Genomic DNA, 26,030 nt, shown 5'->3' with positions numbered 1-26,030 from the left:
ATTCTTTACACTCTTCTGTGAGTGTAATGTTTACTGTTCATTTGTATTGTTTATTTCACTTTTGTATATTATCTACTTCACTTGCTTGGGTAATGTTAACATATGTTTCCCATGCCAATGAAGCCCCTTGAATTGAATTGAATTGAGAGAGAGAGAGAGAGAGAGAGAGAGGAGGGAGAGAGAGAGAATAACTGCCAAGTGTGTTAGTGAGAGAGAGAGAGAGAGAGAGAGAGAGAGAGAGAGAGAGAATAACTGCCAAGTGTGTTAGAGAGAGAGAGAGAGAGAAAGAATAACTACCAAGTGTGTTAGTGAGAGAGAGAAGTGGGACAAGAAGAGGAGAAAGAGAGGGAGGGTTTGAACCGTTTTTTTAGGAGATCTGTGATCTTCTTGGCAGACCTGAAGGCTAGCTGTGTGAAGGGGGAAGGAGTGGAGGAGAGGAGGGCGGCAGGCTGACCACACTGGTCTACCTCTTCCTGAAAGCAACTCCGCTCAGAGAGACAGGAAGTAGAGACACAGAAAGAGGGGAGGGGGAAAGAAAGAGTCACAGAGAGAGAGAATACTTTTCCTGTCACCAAACTTTTTGAAAACTGCGGGACTAGAGTGTGAAAAATAAAGATAGAGAGAAACACAGTGTGAGATAGAAAAAGGAGATTGAGAACAAATCCAAGGACATGGAGGAGTTCTCAGGCTACCATCATGGATTGTTCCAGTGGAGTTGTGTGTGACTGACAGAGGGGGTTGCTTTGAAGACGGACATTAGGAAAGAGTTTGAGTCCGAACGACAGAATGATAAAAACAGCTGTTCTCTCTCAGGAGACCGCATCTACTGGGTATGAAGAAACAAACTCTGTACCAACCATAGAAATATAATATCTAGAATGGGCTTAGAGCCTCTAACTGTTCCACGCCAGCGGTGGCAGAAAATATTTTTGTATCTCAGATTGTTATGAAAATTCTCACATAGAAACTTAATAGGGAGGAAGAATGTTTTAAATGTTTTTTTTACATTTGTATCACAAACCGTTTTTGAGAAAAATCATTATGAAAGTGGCCATTTTAGGTCCTTTTTAGACACATGTCTCCTGTAAGACCCTATGATCTGTCAACCGTACATGATACAGACATAGGGTCTGACAGTATAATGACTCCAAGATGTTGTCTGTATCATGTACGGTTGACAGATCATAGGATCTGACAGTATAATGACTCCAAGACGTTGTCTGTATCATGTACGGTTGACAGATCATAGGATCTGACAGTATAATGACTCCAAGACGTTGTCTGTATCATGTACGGTTGACAGATCATAGGATCTGACAGTATAATGACTCCAAGACGTTGTCTGTATCATGTACGGTTGACAGATCATAGGATCTGACAGTATAATGACTCCAAGACGTTGTCTGTATCATGTACAGTTGACAGATCATAGGATCTGACAGGAGACATGTGTCTAAAAAGGACCTAAAATGGCCACTTTCATAATGATTTTTCTCAAAAATGGTTTGTGACACAAATATAAAAAGCATGTCCAACATCCTTCCTCCTAATGAAGTTTACATGTGAGAATTTCCAGATCAACCTGAGATACCGAAAAGATTTCCTTCTCCCACTGTCATGGAATTGTCCGTTAGTTCTGTGGCTCTAACTCTGTACTAAAAGGTCAGTTGGGTCTGGTATGTAAAAACAAACAACTGGACAGGAGTTTAGTCTGTGTAACTCTGGGCTCAAGGTCTCTAAACCAAAGATAAGGCCTTCTACTTCAGCAACCTTTTTTGATTATATTCTTTATTTTTTTTAACAATCCTAACTTTTGCAAGCTTATGCCAAACATAACTCACCCTTGGCAAGATGATAGTTCCAAAGCAAACAGTATTAATCTTGCACGAGCCATGGTTTGTGTGAGCCGGAAGGGATCACAAGAGCCAATCTTCTGTTTCTGTAGTGAGACGTGAGTCAGCTTGTTGTACACTGAGTATACAAACATTAAAAACAGCTGCTTTTTCCATGACATAGACTGACCAGTTGAATCCAGGTGAAAGCTATGATCCCTTATTCATGTCACTTGTTAAATCCACTTCAATCAATGTAGATGCAGGGGAGGAGGCAGGAAAAATATTTTAAAATCTTGAGACAATTGAGACATGGATTGTGTATGTGTGCCATTCAGAGGGTGAATGGGCAAGACAATAAATGTAAGTGCCTTTGAACGGGGTCTGGTAGTAGGTGCCAGGCGCACCGGTTTGTGTCAAGAACTTCAACGCTGCTGGGTTTTTTATGCTCAACAGTTTCCTGTGTGTATCAAGAATGGTCCACCACCCAAAGGACATCCAGCCAACTTGACACAACTGTGGGAAGCTTTGGAGTCAACATGGGCCAGTATCCCTGTGGAACGCTTTCAACACCTTGTCATTGCCTCAATGAAGGGGGGTGGGGGGTGGGGGTGGGAGGGATGCAACTCAGTATTAGGAAAGTATTCTTACTGTTTAGTATACTCAGTGTATATCTACACCCCCTGGATGCTAATCTATCACAGGGCCTTACACCCAATCTATCTCCCTACTGCTGAGTGCCAAACAGGGATACACCAGGTCCCATTTTTACAGTCTTTGGTATGACTCGGCCGCGGATCCAACTCCCATCCTTCCAAACTCAGGGAGGCCATTGACTTGGTCTTCAGAGTAAATAGTATATTTACCCCCAAGCTATATTGCACAGAAAATGTCAAATTGGGTTGAGATCCCCCTGCCAGGACTGGGTAGAAATGAAAGCAAGGAGAAAGCAGCTTCAGAGGAAAATCGATTTTTAGATCAACTGAATCTGCTGAGAATGGGGGAAAATGTTCCAAACTGGAAAGGAATGAGACCGGTATATATGATGGAGGGCCCTGTGTTTTGGGATGTCACATCACATGGCCTTGATTTTTACCTTCATCTGAAGCCTTTTCCAGAAATGAGGATGGTGGTGGATCATCTGACACAAAAACAAAAGGGGACAGTTTGTTGAAAAGGCTTTAAATAGAGGTCCAGGTCAGGTGACAATCCAGGTCAGGTGACATAATTATCCAAAACACATGGCCCTACATATGAGTCATGGTTTACAAGCTTTTTCATGATCTCTCTCTCTCTCTCTCTCTCTCTCTCTCTCTCTCTCTCTCTCACTCTCTCTGTGTCTCTCTCTCTCTCTCTTTCTTTCTCTCTCTCTCCCTGTCTCTCTCTCTCTTTCTTTCTCTCTCTCTCTCCCTCTCTCTCTCTCTCTCTCTCTCTCTCTCTCTCTCCCCGTCTCTCTCTCTCTCTCTCCATCTCTCTCTCTCTCTCTTTCTTTCTCTCTCTCGCCCCGTATCTCTCTCTCTCTCTTTCTTTCTCTCCCTCTCTGTCTCTCTCTCTTTCTTTCTCTCTCTCTCCCCGTCTCTCTCTCTCTCTCTCCCTTTCTTTCTCTCCCTCTCTGTCTCTCTCTCTCTTTCTTTATCTTTCCCTCTCTCTCTCCCTCTCTCTCTCTCTCCATCTCTCTCTCTCTCTCCCTCCCTCTCTCTCGCTCTCTCTCTCTCTCGCTCTCTCTCCATCTCCCCCTCTCTCTCTCTCTCTCTCTCGCTCTCTCTCCTTCTCTCTCCCTCTCTCTTTCTCTCTCCCTCTCTCTTTCTCTCTCTCTCCCTCTCTCTCTCTCTCTCTCTCTCTCTTTCTCTCTATCTATCCCTCACTATCTTTCTCTCAGTTCAATTAAATTCAAATTAGCTTTATTGGCTTGACGTAACAATGTACATTTTGCCAAAGGTTACTTTGAATATTTACAAAATGAAAAATAATGAGAATCCAAATTGTAAATGGGACAGTAGTAACAATAATAACCAAGGGTCAAAATAACCATACATTGAACAATAACAATAAGCATACAATAGAGGACATGTGCTGGTTGATTGGTCTGTCAGACCAATAGGCATTTAACCTCTGAATTGTGGAGACTAACACCAGGGGCTGAGGATTTTTCTAGAATAGTGGCCAATTCGTTGATGTAAATATTTAAGCGTGCAGGGCTCAGATACATTGCAACCCTTGCAAAGGCCCCGCCCCTGGTTAAAGAATTCTGTTATTTTCTTGCCAATTTTAATACTGCACGTATTGCCAGTATACATTGATTTAATTATGTCATATGTTTTACCCCCTACTCCACTTTCAATAACTTTGTAGAACAGTCCTGTGTGCCAAATAGAATCAAATGCTTTTTGGAAGTCGACAAAGCAAGCGTATATGTAACGGTTTCCCTCCTCTTCTGACGAGGAGTATGAAGGATCGGACCAATGTTCATGTTATTTATTGGAACAGAAACACTAAACAAAATAACAAAGAGAGTGCCATGAAAACGAAACAGTCCTGTAAAGGTGCAGCAACACAAAACAGAAAACAACTACCCACAACCCATAGTAGGAAAACAGGCTGCCTAAGTATGGTTCTCAATCAGGGACAACGATAAACAGCTGCTTCTGATTGGGAACCATACCAGGCCAAACACAGAAATACAAAAACATAGAACAACACATAGAATGCCCACCCCAACTCACGCCCTTACCAAACTAAAATAGAGACATAAAAAAGGAACTAAGGTCCCAGGACGTGACAGTATATTTTGGTATTATTTTGGTGAGCATGTTTATCTATCAGGGTGTGTAGGGTGTAAATACGATCAGTCGTGCAATGTTTTGGTATAAATCCAATTGGACTTTTACTCAAGACATTGTGCTTATTAAGGAAGTTTAGAACTCTTACATTTATAATACTACAAAAAAACTTCCACTGGTTACTGTTCACACAAATGCCTCTGTAATTGTTAGGGTCAAATTTGTCTCAGTTTTTTAAAGACTGGGTTTATGAGTCCTTGATTCCAGATTTCAGGGAAATAACCTACACTCAGGATCAAATTAAACAGTTTTAATATAGCCAATTGACATTTTGCACTAGTGAGTTTGAGCATCTCATTTAGGATGCCATCAGGTCCACATGCTTTTTAGATTTGAGGGCCTGAAGTTTCTTAGAGAGCTCCTGGTCAGTAATAGTTTAGTTTCTTATAGAGCTCCTGGTCAGTAATAGTTTAGTTTCTTATAGAGCTCCTGGTCAGTAATAGTTTAGTTTCTTATAGAGCTCCTGGTCAGTAATTGGGGAGTCCAATGGATTTTGATTGTCCCTTATAGCTTTTTCTAATCCATTCAACTTCTCATGAATCAGACATTGTTCTGCGTTTGTGTCAGTTTGAATGGTGTTGTAGAGTGTTTTAAAATGGGTTGTCCATATGTCACCATTTTGTATCGCTAATTCCTCTAGATTTTTTTTTATTTTTAGGTTTTCCCAATTTTGAAAGAGAAGTTGTTTGTGTTTATGTACTCCTCAATTATTGTCAGCTGCTTGCTGTTGTACTGTGCTTTTTTGGTTCTGAGTGTTACGTTTATAGAGTTGTAAAAGTCTCACAGTAATGAAGGCGTAATTCACCATTATTTGGGTTCTGTGCTTTTGGTTGGAGGTGTTCTAAGTTTGTTCCTTATAATTTTACAATCTGCATCAAACCAGTTGTCATCTGTGGTTTTTTAGTTTAGTTTTTTTAAATTTAATTTCAATTGTGCTTCTTTTGCCATTTGCCTGAATATATAGTTGATGTTTTTTTTACTGTTAGATTGATGCCTTCTTTACTGTGAGTGAATGTGGTATCCAGAAAGTTATCTAAGAGTGTCTGGATATTTTGGTTCCAGGTTGCTTTCTGGTTTTCTTCTGTGCTGTTTTGGGCCCATCTGTATGAATGTCTGATGTTGTACAGCTGACTGGGCTGTGAATGTCTGATGTTGTACAGCTTACTGGGCTGTGAATGTCTGATGTTGTACAGCTTACTGGGCTGTGAATGTCTGATGTTGTACAGCTTACTGGGCTGTGAATGTCTGATGTTGTACAGCTTACTGGGCTGTGAATGTCTGATGTTGTACAGCTTACTGGGCTGTGAATGTCTGATGTTGTACAGCTTACTGGGCTGTGAATGTCTGATGTTGTACAGCTTACTGGGCTGTGAATGTCTGATGTTGTACAGCTTACTGGGCTGTGAATGTCTGATGTTGTACAGCTTACTGGGCTGTGAATGTCTGATGTTGTACAGCTTACTGGGCTGTGAATGTCTGATGTTGTACAGCTTACTGGGCTGTGAATGTCTGATGTTGTACAGCTTACTGGGCTGTGAATGTCTGATGTTGTACAGCTTACTGGGCTGTGAATGTCTGATGTTGTACAGCTTACTGGGCTGTGAATGTCTGGTTGTTTCCATGTCTGTTCTTTTGAGGAACAACGTCATTTGATCAGACAGGGGTATTAGTGGCTTGACAGTGAATGAGCTGAGAGAGAAAGGGTCAATGTCTGTAATCATATAGTCTACTGAACTGTGGCCAAGAGGTGAGCAGTAGGTGAATCTCCCCAAAGAGTCACCCGTAACCTACCATTGACAAAGTACAGACCCAGGCTTCTACAGAGCTGCAACAGATCCCTTCCGTTGTTGTTGACGGTGCTGTCACTGTTGTTTCTATGGGGGAGATTAAGACAGTTAGAAACAGTATGGCCTGTATTTTTAGTTATCACTTAGATTTTGTAGTTTGGATTTGTACCAAAGGATCAGTCCTCCACAGTCTCTGCCTCTATTGACAGAGCTGTGTTGTTTTTTTGCCATCATTGTAAGCCTGCAACAAACACACTTTACATTACATTTATTAAACATAATAATGAGTGTGAGATTTTCTCACAACCCGGCTCGTGGGAAGTGACAAAGAACTCTTATAGGACCAGGGCACAAATAATAATATAATAATAATCAATCATTTTGCTCTTTATTTAACCATCTTACATATGAAACCTTATTTGTTCATCAAAGATTGGGAAATACTCACCACAGGTTAATGAGAAGGGTGTTCTTGAAAGGATGCACATAAATCTGCAGTGTTGGGTTGTATTGGAGAGAGTCTCATTCTTAAATAGTCTTCCACACACAGTCTGTGCCTGTATTTATTTTTCATGCTAGTGAGGGCCGAGAATCCACTCTCACATAGGTACTTGGTTGCAATGGGCATCAGTGTCTTAACAGCGTGATTTGCCAAGACAGGATACTCAGAGCGCAGCCCAATCCAGAAATCTGGCAGTGGCTTCTGGTTAAATAACATTTTCACAGAACCGCTTGATGCAATTTCGATGAGGCTCTCTTGTTCAGATATCGGTAAGTGGACTGGAAGCAGGGCATGAAAGGGATAACGAATCCAGTTGTTTGTGTCATTCGTTTCGGGAAAGTACCTGTGTAATTGCTCACCCAAATCACTCAGGTGCTTCGCTATATCACATTTGACATTGTCTGTAAGCTTGAGTTCATTTGAACACAAACAATCATACAATGATGGAAATACCTGTGTGTTGTCCTTGTTAATGCAGACAGAAAAGAGCTCCAACTTCTTAATCATAGCCTCAATTTTGTCCCGCACATTGAATATAGCTGCGGAGAGTCACTGTAATCCTAGATTCAGATCATTCAGGCGAGAAAAAACATCACCCAGATAGGCCAGTCGTGTGAGAAACTCGTCATCATGCAAACAGTCAGACAAGTGAAAATTATGGTCAGTAAAGAAAACTTTAACTTTAAAAACGAGTCAATTCTTTTCCCCTTGAAAAGCAGCGCACTTCTGTATGTTGTAAAAGCGTTACATGGTCACTACCCATATCATTGCATAATGCAGAAAATACATGAGTGTTGCTTTAACAAAGTTAATCATTTTCACTGTAGTGTCCAAAACGTCGTTCAAGCTGTCAGGCATTCCCTTGGCAAGTGGTGTCGGGAGCAACTGTTTGCACACGCGTTACCACTCCACTATGTCTCCCTGTTATGGTTTTTGCGCCATCAGTACAGATACCAACACATCTTGACCAAAGTCCATTTGATGTCACAAAGCTGTCCAGTACTTAAAAAATATCATCTCCTGTTGTCCTGGTTTCCAATGGATTGCAGAAGAGGATGTCTTCCTTAATTGACCCCCCCATAAACGTAACGGACATATACTAGGAGCTGTGCCAGGCCCGCCACGTTGACTCATCCAGCTGTAACACATAGAATTCACTGGCTTGTATGTGAAGCAGTAATCGTTTCAAAACATCTCCTGCCATGTCACTGATGCGTCATGAAACAGTGTTGTTTGATGAAGGACTTGTCGGGAAAGGTTTTTTGGGCCTTTTCCCCCAGCATTGTCCCAACCATATCCACAGCATCAGGAAGAATTAAGTCCTCCACAATAGTATGGGTCTTGCCTGTCCTAGCCACGCTGTAGCTCACCATATAAGACGCTTCTAGCCCCTTCTTATTAATGGTATCTGTTGCTTTTATACATGTCTTACTACTCGAAAGTTGTCTTTATTCTCGCTCAAAAAACTCCTGTGGCTTATTATTCAAATTGTCATGTTTCTTTTTTAAATGTCTGCGCAAGAGTGAAGGTTTCCTGTGAGAGAGTAACGGTTAATGTGATTGGATGTTCATCATTCATTCATTATTTGACTAGGCTACCTGTATTTGACATTGTGTTGTTATTTTGTTGAACACTAGAAAAAAAAACTCACCCAAATGTATAGCCCCGTTGGAAAATATAAATGTACTGTTTGAAAATATTTTCTTTTATTTTTTAAAATGTGAATCACATTTTTATTTGGCATACCCCTGATGGCATTGCGCGTGCCTCAGTTTGGGAATACCTGCTCCAGGGCAAAGGTGTCTAGGTGGAATTTGTATTTGTGGTCCTGACAGCTGGACCTTTTTTTCTAACAACATTATTTTAGTCTTTCTCTCTCTCTCTCTCTCTCTCTCTTTCCTATCTTTCTCTCATATCTCTCGTCTCTCTCTATAGGGTGAATGCTGAGCCATGCTCCCCACCTAGACCCCCCCTCACCCCTGCCTTATCTTCAGGATCAACAGTACTATTCCCCCCTCCCAGACCTGCCCTCTCCTCAGGACCACCCCTGATGGCTCCTCCGACTCTCCCCTCCAAACCCTCCCCAGCCCCTGACCCAACTCCCCATGACCCAACTGACCCAACTCCACCTGTCTACCTGGACTCCTCCCCCCTCCTCCCTTCACCCCTCATACCCTCCTCACCCTCCTCACCCACACCGCCCCTCCATTCAGCTTCTGAACCACTCCCTTCTCAAATTGACTTGGCCGTTGATGCCACTGACGCAACTGATGTCCCCAATGCCGCTGTCCCTAAGGAATGCACTCCCCTCTTATCCCTAGTCCTTGATGTCCCGGCTATCTCTACTTCCACCCTTGTCACATCACTACCCCCTCAAGTCTTAGAGACCTCCACTCCCCCACTCCCCACACCCCTGGTACCTGATGTCCCAGAGAGATCTACTCCTCCCCTCCCCACACCAGTACCCCCTCCAGTCTTAGAGACCTCAACTCCCCCACTCCCAACACCCCTGGTACCTGATGTCCCAGAGAGATCTACTCCTCCCCTCCCCACACCAGTACACCCTCAAGTCTCAGAGCCCTCTACACCCCACCTTCCTGACATCCTGGATGTCTCTGCTCCTCCCCTCCCCCTACATATGTCCTCTTCAGTCCCAGAGCTCTCCTCTTCAGAACTAACCCTACCAGCACCTTCATCTCAGCCGGTCCCAAAGCCCTCATCTATGCTCATCTCTGCTCCCACTGTAACTTCCATCTCAAAACCCTCCTCACTTCCTATCTCTTCTCCCCACGTACCTCCTATAGCAAAACCCCCTCTGTCCACTCCCCCCATTCATCCTCTCTCAAAACCCTCCGTACCTCCGTCTCCCCGTGTTCCTCCTTTCTCAAAGATCTCCTCACCCCCTCTTCCTAGACCCCCAGCACCTCGAAAACTCTCTGGTCCACCCCAGCCGAGACCCCCCATACCTCACCCTCACTCGAAAGCCAAACCCTCCTCTCCAGCTCTCCCCAGACCCCCACTTCCATCCATGAAGTCCTCCTCTTCCCCTCTACCCTCCCCACTAGTCCCTCTAGCTCCCATGCCCGCCCCAGCTTCGGCCTCATCGACAGCCCCATCTCCAACCCAAGCCACAGCCCCACGACCTAGCATCAGTATCCTGGAGAAACTGATCAAAACTTGCCCGGTGTGGTTGCAGCTGGGTATGGCCCAGGAGAGGACCACACTCATGCTGAAGAAAGAAATCCCTGGGGTGAACTAACATGTTCTTTACATAAACACATAGGCACATGATGTATCTGTGGTCGACTGTGGTCGACTGTTCTGCAGCCGAACAACTGTGATGTAGCTGTACAAATCGTTCACACACTCATTCATTGGTCACATACTCATCAAAAATGCTTACAAAACACATGTAGGGGCAGCCATCTTTGAAAAATGTCCTCATGTATATTTGTTGTATGATAATAGATATTAAAAGCATTACTTTGTGTACCAACAGATATTTTTAGTGCGTAAAAGCCACGACCAGAAATCCATGGTGCTGTCAGTATGTGTATCTGACAAGCAGGAGGAGCTTCAGGTCCAGGACATTCTGATTAAGGAGGAGAAGTCACGTGAGTATCCTAACCAGAGAAGGTCTATATAGGGTTAGGATAAATCCAGGCTTGTAACTGGATCTATCCTAACCCCAAGTCTCAACAGTCTCCCACTGAAATGTCTGTGTCCTGTCCTCAGACCCTGGTGAACAGTCTGTGGTAAAAAGGTATTGGGACTATCTGTGTCACAGCCATCGGTCCTGCTACGCCATCCATCAATCCACACAATCCACACAATCCATCAATCCACACACAGAACACATGATGCTAGCCCATCCATCAAACCACACACAGAACACATGATACTACCCCATCCATCACACCACACACAGAACATATGATGCTAGCTCATCCATCAAACCACACACAGAACACATGATGCTAGCCCATCCATCTACACTCACAGAACACAAGATGCTAGCCTATCCATCACACCACACACAGAACACATGATGCTAGCCCATCCATCAAACCACACACAGAACACATGATGCTAGCCCATCCATCTACACTCACAGAACACAAGATGCTAGCCTATCCATCACACCACACACAGAACACATGATGCTAGCCCATCCATCTACACTCACATAACACAAGATGCTAGCCTATCCATCACACCACACACAGAACACATGATGCTACCCCATCCATCACACCACACACAGAACACATGATGCTAGCCCATCTAGCCACACACACAGAACACATGATGCTAGCCCATCTATCCACACACCTTGAACACATGATGCTACCCCATCCATCACACCACACACAGAACACATGATGCTAGCCCATCTAGCCACATACACAGAACACATGATGCTAGCCCATCTAACCACATACACAGAACACATGATGCTAGCCCATCCATCACACCACACACAGAACACATGATGATACCCCATCCATCACAACACACACAGAACACGTGATGCTACTCCATCCACCAATCCACACACAGAACACATGATGCTAGCCCATCTAGCCACATACACAGAACACATGATGCTAGCCCATCCATCCACACACACAGAACACATGATGCTAGCCCATCCATCCACATACACAGAACACATGATGCTAGCCCATCTAGCCACATACACAGAACACATGATGCTAGCCCATCCATCCACACACACAGAACACATGATGCTAGCCCATCCATCCACACACACAGAACACAAGATGCTAGCCCATCCATCTACACACACAGAACACATGATGCTAGTCTATCCATCTACACACACAGAACACATGATGCTAGTCTATCCATCTACACACACAGAACACATGATGCTAGTCCATCTATCCACACACACAGAACACATGATGCTAGCCCATCCATCTACACACACAGAACACATGATGCTAGTCTATCCATCTACACACACAGAACACATGATGCTAGCCCATCCATCAAACCACACACAGAACACATGATGCTAGCCCATCCATCCACACAGACAGAACACATGATGCTAGCCCATCCATCTACACACACAGAACACATGATGCTAGTCTATCCATCTACATACACAACACATGATGCCAGTCCATCTATCCACACAGCTGCTCTATGTGACAAGCTCTATGTATAACTCCTGTGGGGGGGAAGGGTGGGTGAGGGTGATGTGTGACCACAAGCTTCCTGTCCTACAGGACTTCCTGCTACTTTGAGCTCACCAGGCCCTGGTCGCAGCATAGGGATGTGTGTGTGTGTGTGTGTGTGTGTGAGTGTGTGTGAGTGTGTGTGTGTGTGTGTGTGTGTGTGTGTGTGTGTGTGTGTGTGTGTGTGTGTGTGTGTGTGTGTGTGTGTGTGTGTGTGTGTGTGTGTGTGTGTGTGTGTGTGTGTGAGTGAGAGAGAGAGAGAGAGAGAGAGAGAGAGAGAGAGAGAGAGAGAGAGAGAGAGAGAGAGAGAGAGAGAGAGAGAGAGAGAGAGAATCTGTTGAAAAGTATGTTTGCAGTTTCATCTCTTGAATCATTTGTGTAACCTCTCGGTCCCAATCTATCTCTACTGCATGACTAAGAGGACATTCTGATGTAGAATGTCAGTATTCATATAATTTTGTGTTATAACACCCTCTCCCTCCTCCACCAGTGATGTACCTGGAAGGGTCTGTTCTGGTCTTTGACAACATCTTCAAACTCATGGCCTTCTACTGTGTCAGCCGGTAAGACAAGACTATTATGCAGATTCTACAGGTGTAGGATCTTCATTTGAGCCAGTTTGATACAGCAGGAAAATAATCCTGCAGCAACAGCAAGTGTGAATTATTATGTGATTATTCATGGTCATTTTAGTAGGGGTTGATACATTTTTCTTAAGGAAAAATCAAGCCTGAAATTTCGAAGTGGAAATTAGAAACTTTAGAATCCTTTTTCACCCTCAAATACACTACAAGTTTTAAATGCCCTGAATTACAGGAACCTTCTCCTGCAACAGGCTGATCAAATGAAGATCCTACATCTCGCCCTTGAAAATATTTTTATAATAAATTATTAATGATGTGATTAATTATCTTCCAGGGATATTCTACCCTTCACCCTGAGGTTGCCTCAGGTCATCGTCCAGGCAACCAAGTACGAAGATATAGAGATGATATCGACATTAGGCTCAGGTAGGTAGTGGGACATTCTGAACACCTCTGTAGCATGCCATTATATCACTTTTATGCAAAGTTGACTAGAGTAAGACCCTGTGAGTGAAATGGAGGTGAAGTGTCTCAACAGTGTGAGTGAGTGTGTGGACACGCACAAGTACAGTGTGTGTGTGTGTATGTGTATGTGTGTGTGTGTGTGTGTGTGTGTGTGTGTGTGTGTGTGTGTGTGTGTGTGTGTGTGTGTGTGTGTGTGTGTCGTTGTGTGTGTGTGTGCGTGCTATATGGGCTAGCTTCCTCCTTTAATAGCTATGAAACAAGACCCTCCCAATTAGTCATAGAACAAAGATCCATTTATAGTCTAATGTATTTAGTTCCTCTCTGCATTGTGAATACTGATCGCTCATCATCAACCAGTTGTCTTTGATAAAGCTTGTTAGTTTGTGAAAATAAAAGTATAATTATCTGACGATAATAGTGTCAGAGTTCAGCCCTAGTGATGGTAGACTGGTAGCTCTTTCTGATGGTAGACTGGTAACTCTTCCTGATGGTAGACTGGTAACTCTTCCTGATGGTAGACTGGTAACTCTTTCTGATGATAGAATGGTAGCTCTTCCTGATGGTAGACTGGTAACCCTTCCTGATGGTAGACTGGTAACTCTTCCTGATGGTAGACTGGTAACTCTTCCTGATGATAGACTGGTAACTCTTCCTGATGATAGACTGGTAACTCTTCCTGATGGTAGACTGGTAGCTCTTTCTGATGGTAGACTGGTAACTCTTCCTGATGATAGACTGGTAACTCTTCCTGATGATAGACTGGTAGCTCTTCCTGATGGTAGACTGGTAACTCTTCTGATGGTAGACTGGTAACTCCTTCTGATGGTAGACTGGTAACTCTTTCTGATGGTAGACTGGTAGCTCTTCCTGATGCTAGACTGGTAACTCTTTCTTTCACACCTCTATGAAAAAGATCGCCAGCACACAGAAATTAAGCATTACCTTGAAATGTTCTCAGTAATCACAAAGACCTATTTCTTTCTCCTTGCAGATTTCTGGGGTTCTCAGCTTCACAGCTCCTCAGAAATGGTAAAACGTGATGACCAGGGTCAGGGCCACAACAGTTCGTCCTGTGAGATCCAGCTGTCCACCAGGAATAGTAATGACCGTCTGTGGTACATCAACCCCATCTTCATCGAGGAGTACTGCAGCAGCCTGGAGGCCTCCACCCTCGTCCCAGCTCCCATCCACAGGAGCCAGAGTCTGAACACCCCAGGCCCGGGGCAGGTGCAGGTACCCCCCAAGTTCAAACGCCCTCCACCCAGGCCCCCAAATGTCCCAGAGGGCTTGATTCTGTCACAGTTGGCTAAGCAGGGTGCCAGAGGGGAAAGTGTCTCCCCCAGGTCTCCACCCCCACCGCGAACAGTAATAGCCAAGGCAGCAGGTCAGAAAGCGGAAGGAGACAGCAGCAAAGACACTGAGGAGGGAGAGGGAGCTGCTTCTCAACTCATCTCAGAGAAAGAGGTGTCAGTTACTGTTACTGACTCAGTAGCAGCTACTCAGCCTCTACAGCCACTGTCACCGCACGGAGCAACAGCAGGACAGAAACACCCAGCACCCCGACCACCCCCACACAGGATACCACTTGTACCCCTTCGGCGGAAACCCTCAGAGAACCGTCCCTCAATCCCAGGACAGGAGGGCGGTGTTGGTCCAGTGCCTGTTGCTTCACTGGTCTGCATCGATGACACCACTAACATGGCAGAGGAGAAGATAGGAGTGGAATCCCATGCCGGTGAGACAGAGACACTGCAGAACAAAGGGACATCAGGGGCTTCAAACATTAGTGAGGTTGTTACCGTGGCTATAGCCCCGCGGACGAAGAGGGCCTCACATCCAGTCCCGCCTCCCAGGAAGAAGAAACCCTCTCAGTTAACGCCCCCCAGACCTCTCTCCCGAAACGTGATAAGCGGAGGACTTCTGTCAATCAATTCATCATCGGATACCCCCCAGAACTCCAGCACCCCCTCGCCTGCCTCGAGGCCCACCTCCATCCCCGTGGGTGAGGCCAGGGGGACAGATGTGTCCTTGTACTCCCCTGATGGGGAGGCTGTCTTCCCTGCCCTGGAACATGACTCCTACTCTACCAGCAGTACAGAGGAGGAGGCTGACACTGTGGCCAGCGGGGCTGTAGGGACCGGTGGGACCAACAACACCAAGGTTCATATATCTTTCATTGATTTATTTCACCTTTATTTCACCAGGAAGTCCCCTTGACTTCCCATTTAACGTTTTTATGAACTGTATAACTAACATCATACAGTAACCTAACTAAAAGCTTAACTTCTGTACCTATTCAATTGCTGCTGTGACTTTGTTACTGTATGTGAATCTGTATGACATTTTCCTGTAACATAATCAAAATAAACACTTATCATTAAAAATCAATAATAACCTCCAGGTGTCGATGAAGAGGACCCCTACCATCATGCTGGACCGAGCCAAGCACCGCCTCTCCAGCGTGTTCACTAACTTCATGAACACCGACCACAAGCTCCAGAAGAGAATCCTAGAGCTGTCTAGGGATGGGAGCTCCTACTTTGGCACCCTGGTGAAGGACTACAGGTAGAAGATCCGTTCAACACAGACGTCTCAGAATCGCTTAGTTGATGGTTGCTAGGGCTGATTGGGGCCACACATATTTTGACTCACAACTGAATCTTGTTCATATCTCTGTCTAATGGAAAATGTCATTTACATTTGTTCAATGTCCCTAATTTTGTAATTGATTTGGACACCCTTGATGTACTAATCAATGAATGTATCTGACCCCAGGGTGTATATCCTGGAGACCATGGGGAAGCACAGCTCCAGCACTGAGCTGCTGCAGGAGATCAGGCAGATGATGACCCAGCTGAAGAGTTACCTCATCCAGAGCACTGAGCTACAGAATCTACTGGAGCCCAACATCTACACAGAGGACAAATTGGGTGAGATATACAGTCTAATTAGAGGCTAGATACAGTAACATAGTCTAGCAGTTGTAATCTTAGAGTTACTGCAGTTAGTAGAGCACAGCGTTGCAACGGAAGGATTCTGGGTTCGATTCCCTGGGCATGCTTAATTCTCCTTGACATACTCAACATGCATCTGTCAATACACAGCGTTAGACACACCATTTTCAAGACTCTTTACATACTTCTTCAAAATACTGAGTTCCTTTTGCTCTTTATTTTGAGACCCCCCCCCCAAAAAAGTGACATTTTATTTGGCTGATACAGTTTCTACTTGGCCGTGGCTATGTACATAACTTACTAACAGTAAAAATACATTCCACTATCAGACTCTTTTATCCAAAGATACTTACAGTCACGTGTAACGTACACATTAACACTGTCTTTCACATGAATGCTTCAGTTCGCACTAATCTTCAAATGAACATGCGGAACATATTCAGTGTCCAACATCACATTTGGCAAAGAGGATGTTCCCCTTATTTACTGTCAAACAGGAGACAGTTGTATATCACAGTCTTCGCTGTGTGCATTGGAAATGAGACTTTCTAGTGACACCTGTGAAATTGCAACAGGGACAGACAACATAATTGTTTATGAGGGTTGTCACTGTTAACATTTGATGGTTGAATTGTGTTTAATATCAAACTTATTTGGCCTCCACTGTGAATGCTGGATGTCAGGTTTTCTTGCATATAAATGCAGTATATATGCAAGTGAGGATAATATTCTTACTGAATGAATAAGCCGACATACACTACATGACCAAAAGTATGTGGACACCTGCTCGTCGAACATCTCATTCCAATATCATGGGCATTAATATGGAGTTGGTCCCCCCTTTGCTGCTACAACAGCCTCTCTTCTGGAAAGGCTTTTCACTAGATGTTTGCTGTGGGGACTTGCTTCCATTCAGCCACAAGAGCATCAGTGAGGTCGAGCACATTGATGCTGGGCGATCAGGCCTGCCTCGCAGTCAGCGTTCCAAATCATCCCAAAGGTGAGGTAAGGGCTCTGTGCAGGCCAGTCAAGTTCTTCCAGATCGATCTCGGCAAACAATTTCTGTACGGACCTCGCTTTGTGCACGAGGGCATTGTCATGCTGAAACAGGAAAGGGCCTTTCCCAAACTGTTGGCACAAAGTTGGAAGCACAGAATCGTCTAGAATATCATTGTATGCTCTAGCGTTAAGATTTCCCTTCACTGGAACTAGGGGGCCTGAACCATCAAAAACATCTCCAGACCATCCTTCTCCACCAACCTCTACAGTTGGCGCTACGCATTCGGGCAGGTATCATTCTCCTTGCCTCTGCCAAACCCAGATTAGTCTGTCGGACTGCCAGATGGTGAAACATGATTCATCACTCCAGAGAACACATTTCCACTGCTCCAGAGTCCAATGGCGCCGAGCTTTACACCACTCCAGCCGGCGCTTGGCATTGCGCATGGTGATCTTAGGCTTGTGTGCGGCTGCTTCGCCATGAAAACCCATTTCATGATGCTCCAGACGAAAAGTTATTGTGCTGACGTTGCTTCCAGTGGTAGTTTTGAACTCGATAGTGAGTGTTGCAACCAAAGATTTTTACGCGTTTCAGCACTCAATGGTCCCGTTCTGTTAGCTTGTGTGGCCTACCATTTCATGCTGAGCTGTTGTTGCTCCTAGACATTGCCACTTCACAATAACAGCACTTACAGTTGACTGGGGCAGCTCTAGCATGGCAGAAATGTGCATGGCTGTGTACACCTGTCAGCAACGGGTGTGGCTGAAATAGCCAAATCCCCTCATTTGAAGGGATGTCCACATGCTTTTGTATATATAGTGTAGCCGGCTGTGGTGGATTGAGACACACCCCATGCAAAAACCTCTCTAGATTAAAGATAAACTCCACCCAAAAACTATATTTCGATATATGTTTCATTAGTTCATTGTTGACAGAGTCCCAAATGTTTGCTTGTCAGCAATCAAGTTTTCAAGATATGTAACTTTGAAAATACAGAAATCATCCCTGTATGATGCATTTTGCATCATTTGATGGGGATTTTTTTTTATTATGTTACTTAAATGGACGCATGGCGTCAATAGACTCTGGATTATTATCAACTGGGTGGTTTGAGCCCTGAATGCTGATTGGCTGACAGCCGTGGTATATCAGACCATATGACAAAACATTTATTTTTACTGCTCTAATTACATTGGAAACCAGTTTATAATAGCAATAAGGCACCTCGGGGGTTTTTGGTATATGGCCAATATTCCACGGCTAAGGGCTGTATCCAGGTGTCACGTCGTACATAAGAACGTCCCATAGTTGTGGTATATTGGCCATAAAAACTAAATATAAATATAAATATAAATATAAATACTGTACATATTCAAGTGGGGATAATATTCAGACTAAATGAATAAACATTTGGTTATCTTTTGTCCATAAAGAACTATAACTGCAGGCAGAAATGCATTAGTCAGAGTGAGTAGAGTAGACAGGGAATCTAAGATAAAGTCAAATCAATACGTAGCTGCCTGCAACAAGCTCTCTTCTCAACTAGAAATGGTGCCCACTGATTTCTAACCCGTGTGTTTTGTCGTGCTCCTCTCCAGAGGTGATTATTGAGGCTGCCCTGTGTAAGGCTATGCTGAAGCCTCTGAGGGAGGCTGTGTATTCAGGCCTGAAAGACATCCACGCCAGGGACGGCTGCCTGAAGAGACTGAGGGAGAACCAGAGTGTCGTCCTGGGTACCACAACCACAGAACTGGGGATCACCACCAGCGTCCCAGAGACCCCTGTCATGGAGAAGGTAGACAGTAATGGGCTGCATCTGAAATGGTACCTTAATGGTTCCTATGTAGTGCTTTACTGTTGACCGGGGCACTCCCGTCAGGAATTAACAAAGTACATCTTTCCATCCATCCATCCGTCCATCTATCTTAGATCCAGCTGAAGTTGATGACCCTCCACCAGGAATACTCCCCTCAGAAGAAGATTGATCTGCTCCTTAAGACCTGCAAGATCATCTATGAATCCATGTCTATAGGCTGTCCATGTGAGGAGCTGTCTTTGTCGCTGGGCAGATTTTGGATTATAATGTTGTTTGTTAGCATAAGAGTAGTCTCACGATGCCATCCTCCCAAGTCTCTTTTTAATTAGGACTCCACTATCTCCAAACAAAAGTCAGGAAGCATGAAAATCAGGGCTAGTTTACGAGCGCAGATTGACTTTGATAATGATTGACTATTACTGCCGGACGACACCAGTGTCTACAAATACCTGACTGAGAGGGGAGATTGAAGTTGATGTTGATTGATCATTACTGCCTCACAAATACCTGACTGTCAGGTGAACTGACTAAGATGGTGGTTGACGTTTCCAGCAGGGAGAGCCCATGGTGCAGATGATTTCCTCCCGGTGCTGATGTACGTCCTGGCCAGGAGCAACATGGCCTTCCTGCTACTGGATGTAGAGTATATGATGGAGCTGATGGACCCTGCACTGCAGCTAGGAGAGGGTAGGGACAAACTAAATTCGATCCATGCACACACAAGTAAACACACACATACAAACTCACACATAACAGCACTGACGCACACATAGTACCTGTGTTATATGCAGTGTATGTGCCTCATGATGATGACTATCTTGTCTGTGTCACCAGGCTCCTACTACCTGACGACTACGTATGGAGTGTTGGAGCACATAAAGAACTATGAGAAGCAGGTGGTGACACGGCAACTCAGTCTGGAGATCCAGAACTCTATCCACCGCTGGGAGAAGAGACGCACCCTGAACAAAGCCAGCGTGTCACGTTCATGTGTTCAGGTCAGTACCACTAGGGTAGCACACACAGAGGGTTAGGGTTAGGTATAAGGGTTAGGGATAAGGGTTGGGGTTAAGGCTAGAGTTAGGATTAGGGTTAGGGATAAGGGTTGGGTTTAAGGACAGAGTTAGGATTAGGGTTAGGGATAAGGCTTAGGGATCAGGGTTGGGGTTAAGGCCAGAGTTAGGATTAGGGTTAGGGATATGGGTGAGGGAGAAGGGTTAGGGATAATGGTTAAGGATAAGGGTTAGGGTTAGGGATAAGGGTTAACGATAAAGATTAAGGGTTAAGGTTTAAGGGTTAAGGGTTAGGGATAAGGTTTAAGGGTTAAGGGTTAAAGCTAGGTTAGGGTTAGGGTTAAGGCTAGGTTAGGGATATAGCTAGAGCTGGGGTTAGGGTTAAAGTTAGGGTTAGGGTTAGGGTTAAGGCTAGGGTTAAGGGTTAGGTTAGGGATATAGCTAGAGCTAGGGTTAGGGTTAGGGATATAGCTAGAGCTGGGGTTAGGGTTAGGTTAGGGATAGGGATAGGAATAGGGACAGGGTTAGGGTTAGGGATATAGCTAGAGCTATGGTTTGGGTTAGGGATATAGCTAGAGCTATGGTTAGGGTTAGTGTTAGGGATATAGCTAGAGCTATGGTTAGGTTTAGGGATAGGGTTAGGGATAGGGTTAGGGTTAGAAAGGAGACCCCCGTGAACTAGGCCCGGTAGTCCAGTCAGGCTGGACTCTGAGTAATAGAATATAAAATGTCACTGCAGTATTTTGATATTTGATCATTATGACTATATCAGTATTCTTTGAAATTGTATTGTCATTATGTTGACAGTAAAATAAATTGTCATATAATATTTCATGTCCTCTTTCTGCGCTGTCCCGTTGTAGGACTTCATCAACGTGTCATTCCTGGAGGCGGGATGCAACACTAAGACCCTGAGGGTCCGCCCCAACACCACAGCCCAGGACCTGTGTGCCCAGTGTGCTGACAAGTTTGAGGTGGCAGAGCCAGAGTCCTACAGGTACAATTTCCTGCCGTTGTGCCCTTGAATAAGGCACTTAACCACTCCAAAACGTCTCTCTCCATCCACGGGCGTTGCTCCGTGGCTGATCCTGTGCATGCCAATATCTTTATGCTGACCCTGTCTCACAAAATGAAAATAAAGTATTTATTGCATTCTATTCTATTTTGTTCTGTTATATTCTGTTGTATTTTGTTCTGTTATATTCTGTTGTATTCTGTTCTGTTGTATTCTGTTCTGTTGTATTCTGTTGTATTCTATTCTATTTTATTCTGTTCTATTATATTCTGTTGTATTCTGTTCTATTCTATTCCATTCTATTCAATTTGATTCTGACCCTGTCTCACAAAATGAAAATAAAGTATTTATTGCATTCTATTCTATTTTGTTCTGTTATATTCTGTTGTATTTTGTTCTGTTCTATTATATTATATTCTGTTCTGTTCCATTCTGTTCTGTTGTATTATGTTGTATTGTGTTGTGTTCTATTCTATTCCATTCTATTATGTTCTGTTCTATTCTGTTCTGTTCTATTCTGTTGATTACTGTTCTATTCGGTTATATTCTATTCTGTTATATTGCTCTATTCTATTCTGTTCTATTCTGTTCTATCATATTATGCTGTATTCTGTTCTGTTCTATTCTGTTCTGTTCTATTCTATTATGTTGTATTCTCTTCTGTTCTGTTCTATTCTAATCTGTTCTGTTCTGTTCTATTCTGTTCAATTATATTCTGTTCTATTCCATTCTATTCTATTTTACAGCCTGAGTGTGCTGGTGGAGGGCCACCACCAACTCCTGGCCCCTGAGGAGTTCCCCCTCCCCATCAAGTCCAGTCTCCACCACAGTCAGCCCCTCAAGGAGTACTGCTTTGTCTACCGGCCTGGAAGGACAGAGTCAGAAGGACAGGAGGCAGAATCCCAGGAGGCAGAATCCCAGGAGGCAGAATCCCAGGAGGCAGAAGGACAGGAGGCAGAAGGACAGGAGGCAGAAGGACAGAAGGTGGAGAGCAAGGAGCCAGCTCCCGCAGCCGAGCCAGAGCCTGAGAAGGAGGAGAGTCTGATCGAGATATGATGAGATCAGTGTGCGGGTGCGTGGGTGTGTGCGTGCGTACATGCATGTGTGGGACAAAGGATCAAGGAGCTGCTCAAGTGAATACAATGGCTTCTGCCTCAATCATTACAGCCATTTTAAATGAGATATTGGTTTTTGCCTTATACACAACCATATTGACAATGTTTAGGCCTGCCCTTGACAACGTGGATACATTCTGAAAGAAGAGAACCTCCATCATCTCCTCACCTTGATCTTCAGGTCTAAATATCAAATCACACAACAGGAGACTCAAGTTTACTTTAGCTTCCATACAGATGTGCTCTATCTTAATTTGATCTGTTTCTCACAGCAGGACAGTAATCCTGCAGCAACAGGCAATGTGAATTATTATGTGTATTATAATGAATGGATATTTTTGTAGAAAAGTGACACACTTTTCATTAGGGAAAATCAAGTCTAAAATGTTTAGTGGAAATTACAAACTTTAGAAGCCTTTGAAAAAAATGTAATACACTACAAGTTTGCACTTCCTGCTGCGCAGGAACAGAGTGATCAAATTAAGAGAGCACATCTGTATGGCTTCTATTGTAAGTCATATTGCTCAGTGAAGAAGACCTACCACCGGCAACTCATGTAGGACTGGTTCATACTTCAGACTTTGAATATCATACAGGGGATCCACACAAGATCACTTCAACTTGTATATTACTTCTATGAGAACTAGCGCTGTGAGCCCTGCTTCCTCTTTCTGCAAAGTTGGCCAAAGCTACAGAGATAAAGAGGATATCGAAAGGGCATAATAGGCTGTATAATTAAACTGTAATGGATCCGGATAAGGAGTCTCTGCCTGCATCCCAAATGGCACATTATTCCCTATGTAGTGCACTACTTTTGACCAGGGCCCATAGTCTGGTCAAAAGTAATGCACTATGTAGGGAATAGGGTGTTATTTGGGACACAGTCCATGTATCCTGTGCGGACGGTGTTCATTTTCATATTTAACAGATTTGCTTCTGCCACAGTTCAGATTGACAATCAGCTGTTCATTGGTTTTGTTAATCGAATTTAGCATGACAATATCCTTGCCAATAATTATGTCACTGGGTTTATATGCTCAAGAAAGACTCTGCGACTCTCTGTACTGTAAATCAATTTTTGCTGTGCTGGTTTGTATACTCTTGTAGCTGTGCTGTGGCCACATTACATTGGTGTCCTGTAAGAACCTTTGAAGTCTCATTCTAGAGGGGTTCTGCTACAATGCCATTCATTTTAAGTTCAAATCCAAGTCTACCAGGCACTGATGGTGTACAGCAACATTATACTGTAATTACATTATATAGCATTATGGCTTTGATACTTTTTTTCACATTGATGAGTTGATTGTTTTGTTTTTAAAAGGTGAAATGTGAAATGGTTTATGTGGATGTATTAAGAGATGAAACCCAGTAAAACATTGTTTTTTTAATCATTTCATAAATTCCAATATTTCCCATTTTAAATATTTGGGAGTAAATATATTTCCTTTCTTTGTTAAAACCATTGCCAGAACTTTAACAGAACTCTTAAAATCAATTCAATCTGCCTCAGTAGATAGAATAATATCCCAGTTGCTTTAACCAGCAGAATATCTATTGTCAAAATGAATATATTGCCACGGCTGAATTTCTATAGTTCAATGCTTCCCATGTCTCCCCCTTCTGGATATTGGGATACAGTTCATGGTGAGGTTATGAAATGTTTAGTATATGGCAAGTTATGGCAAAATTAACAAACTTGCAAAGAGGGAAAGACGTAGCAGGACCCAAGTTTCAATTGTATTTCCAGGCACTAGCATTTTGCCCCATCCTGTTTGTTTAGAAATGATTATTCTGCCCCCTGGCTGAGTACAGAAATACATACTGCCCTGGAGGACCAAGTCGTCACTAATATATCCCTAAAACCAGGGATCCTCAACTAGATTAAGCTGCGGACAGATCTTTTTATTTTTCTTGAACGATGGTCGGGGCCAGGAGACATAATTGAAAATAATTTGTACACTGCTAATTGACCGCAAGAAGCCCAAACATATCTAATATTTGACTAAAACATAATCATTTCAAACCTTACTTACATTTGCATTAGTGCTGAGCTATTTAACCAAAATATCAATTATTTTACGGCTTTTGAACAACTATTTGAATTTGTTTGTTTTTTTCTTCTGTGAGCTCAATGCACAGTTTCTCTAGAGATAAATCAGGTCCAGCCGGAACTCTGCGATGTAGTAGGGAGTTGTAGTTTCCAACAGGCCAGTATTGTCACATCTTCTCCTGCTCCTCCCTTCTGGCATACGATGTCGCCGACCAACGGTCCTGGGATTCATCATTACGCGCACCTGTTAATCATTATGACTCACTCCTGGACTTCATTACCTTCATCATTTCCTCCCCTTTATATGTCACTCTCTTATGTTCATTCACCAGTTGGTATTATTCTTGTGTACCGGTGTGTAGCTACATGGAATTGTCTCGTTCCTGGTTTTGTTGTTTTATTAAACGTTTCACCTGCACCTGCTTCCCCGACTCACAGCTCCATTATTACACGTATTCTACATGGTTTAGCGAATAAAACGTGGTAATTAACTACAATGACCATAATCCATTGCTGCTCTACCTGTCCGGTCTGTCTTTCTTTTAGGCTGCTACGGAAGAGATAATGCGCGATCATGAGGGGATATAGAGAGCAAATGTTGCTTAGCTAGGTATCTCTACCGAAAAATACATGATCAAAGGGGTTTATAGTTGGTATGCAACAATCATAAAAGTATGCCTTATTTACTTTGAAGAACTACAAAATATTGTTTTTGTCAGACAGCAGAGATGAGATTATGACTTGGAATTAAATAATAAAGTAATTAAATAAAACAAATGCATAACACAACAACTACTGGTCCTACCGGTACTAGATGGGCATACCTACTGAGTGTATAGTAAGACAGAGAGGCGCTATTTCGCTCTCTTGGAGTCTTTCTCTGGTGAGATAGTTTCAGCCACTTGCTAATTGTAAGACGGTGCCTACAGACATGGAACCTCTGCTTGTATTTCTTACATTATTAGCCCAGGACGTTTTTGCTGTTGTTGTGCTATTACATACAGCTGGAAATAACTTTTGGATATCAGAGCGGAGATAACTCACCAGCATTATGACCAGGAATACAACTTTCCCCAATTAAATTCTTTGTCCGTACACCCCAGGACAATTGAACTCATCCCAGAGGCTTCTCCAAGTCACCGCCGGCAGAGAAGAGGTATTCGGAGTGGACTTCTAATCTGACTCAGGAGGCATGCACACCATCCACCACTTCAGAGTAACGTTCAGTCTCTGGACAATAAAGTAGATGAGCTCAGGGCGAGGATCTCCTTTCAGAGAGACATCAGGAACTGTACATGACTCTGCTTCATGGAATAATGGTTCTCTCCGGATATACTGTCCCTGTCCATACAGCCAGCTGGGTTCTCAGTACATCATACAGACAGGAAGAAAGAAGGGAAGAAAGGCGGTGGTGTATGTTTCATTATTAACTACTGTTGGTGTGATTGTGATAACATATAGAAACTCCTTTTGTTCACCTGACCTAGAATACCTCACAATCAAATGCCGACCATATTATCTCCCAAGATAATTCTCTTCCGTTATTGTCACAGCCCCATATATGCCCCCTCAAACTGATACCACGACAGCCCTCAAGGAACTTCACTAGACTTTATACAAACTGTAAACCGTATATCCTGAGGCTGCATTTATCGTAGCTGGCGATTTTAACAAAGAAAATTTGAGGCAAAGGCTACCAAAATTCTAGAAGCATATCGACTGTAGTACTTGCGCTGGAAAAACACTCAACCATTGTTATTCCAACTTCATGCATACAAAGCCCTTCCCCACCCTCCTTTTGGCAAATCTGACCACGACTCCATTTTGCTCCACCCTTCCTATAGTCAGAA

General features: G+C 43.6%; 1 protein-coding gene across 1 annotated transcript; it reads left to right on the top strand.

Moving 5' to 3' along the window:
* Nucleotides 1-248: 248 nt before the first annotated feature.
* rin3 (Ras and Rab interactor 3) lies at nucleotides 249-24,603 on the top strand. The gene is made up of 14 exons (XM_036962474.2): nucleotides 249-830; nucleotides 8,897-10,211; nucleotides 10,461-10,575; nucleotides 12,659-12,731; nucleotides 13,087-13,178; nucleotides 14,209-15,377; nucleotides 15,619-15,782; nucleotides 15,993-16,147; nucleotides 18,770-18,966; nucleotides 19,101-19,212; nucleotides 19,540-19,674; nucleotides 19,822-19,985; nucleotides 20,864-20,997; nucleotides 21,762-24,603. The coding sequence occupies exons 1-14, from the start codon at nucleotides 787-789 to the stop codon at nucleotides 22,069-22,071; spliced, it is 4,179 nt and encodes a 1,392-aa protein (XP_036818369.2). The 5' UTR covers nucleotides 249-786; the 3' UTR covers nucleotides 22,072-24,603.
* The last annotated feature ends 1,427 nt before the right edge of the window (nucleotides 24,604-26,030 follow it).

Source organism: Oncorhynchus mykiss, chromosome 25 (genome assembly GCF_057628025.1).
Source record: "Oncorhynchus mykiss isolate SJ-2025 chromosome 25, ASM5762802v1, whole genome shotgun sequence".
Classification (NCBI taxonomy): domain Eukaryota; kingdom Metazoa; phylum Chordata; class Actinopteri; order Salmoniformes; family Salmonidae; genus Oncorhynchus; species Oncorhynchus mykiss.
The sequence above is the reverse complement of the archived record's forward strand: the minus strand, read 5'-3'. Positions and strand labels throughout refer to the sequence as shown.

Coding starts and splice junctions, on each gene's coding strand:
- rin3 (XM_036962474.2), top strand. CDS start 787: ATGATAAAAACAGCTGTTCTCTCTCAGGAGACCGCATCTACTGG. Junction 831..8,896: donor CAGGAGACCGCATCTACTGG/GTATGAAGAAAC, acceptor CTCTCTCTATAG/GGTGAATGCTGAGCCATGCT. Junction 10,212..10,460: donor TGAAGAAAGAAATCCCTGGG/GTGAACTAACAT, acceptor GTGTACCAACAG/ATATTTTTAGTGCGTAAAAG.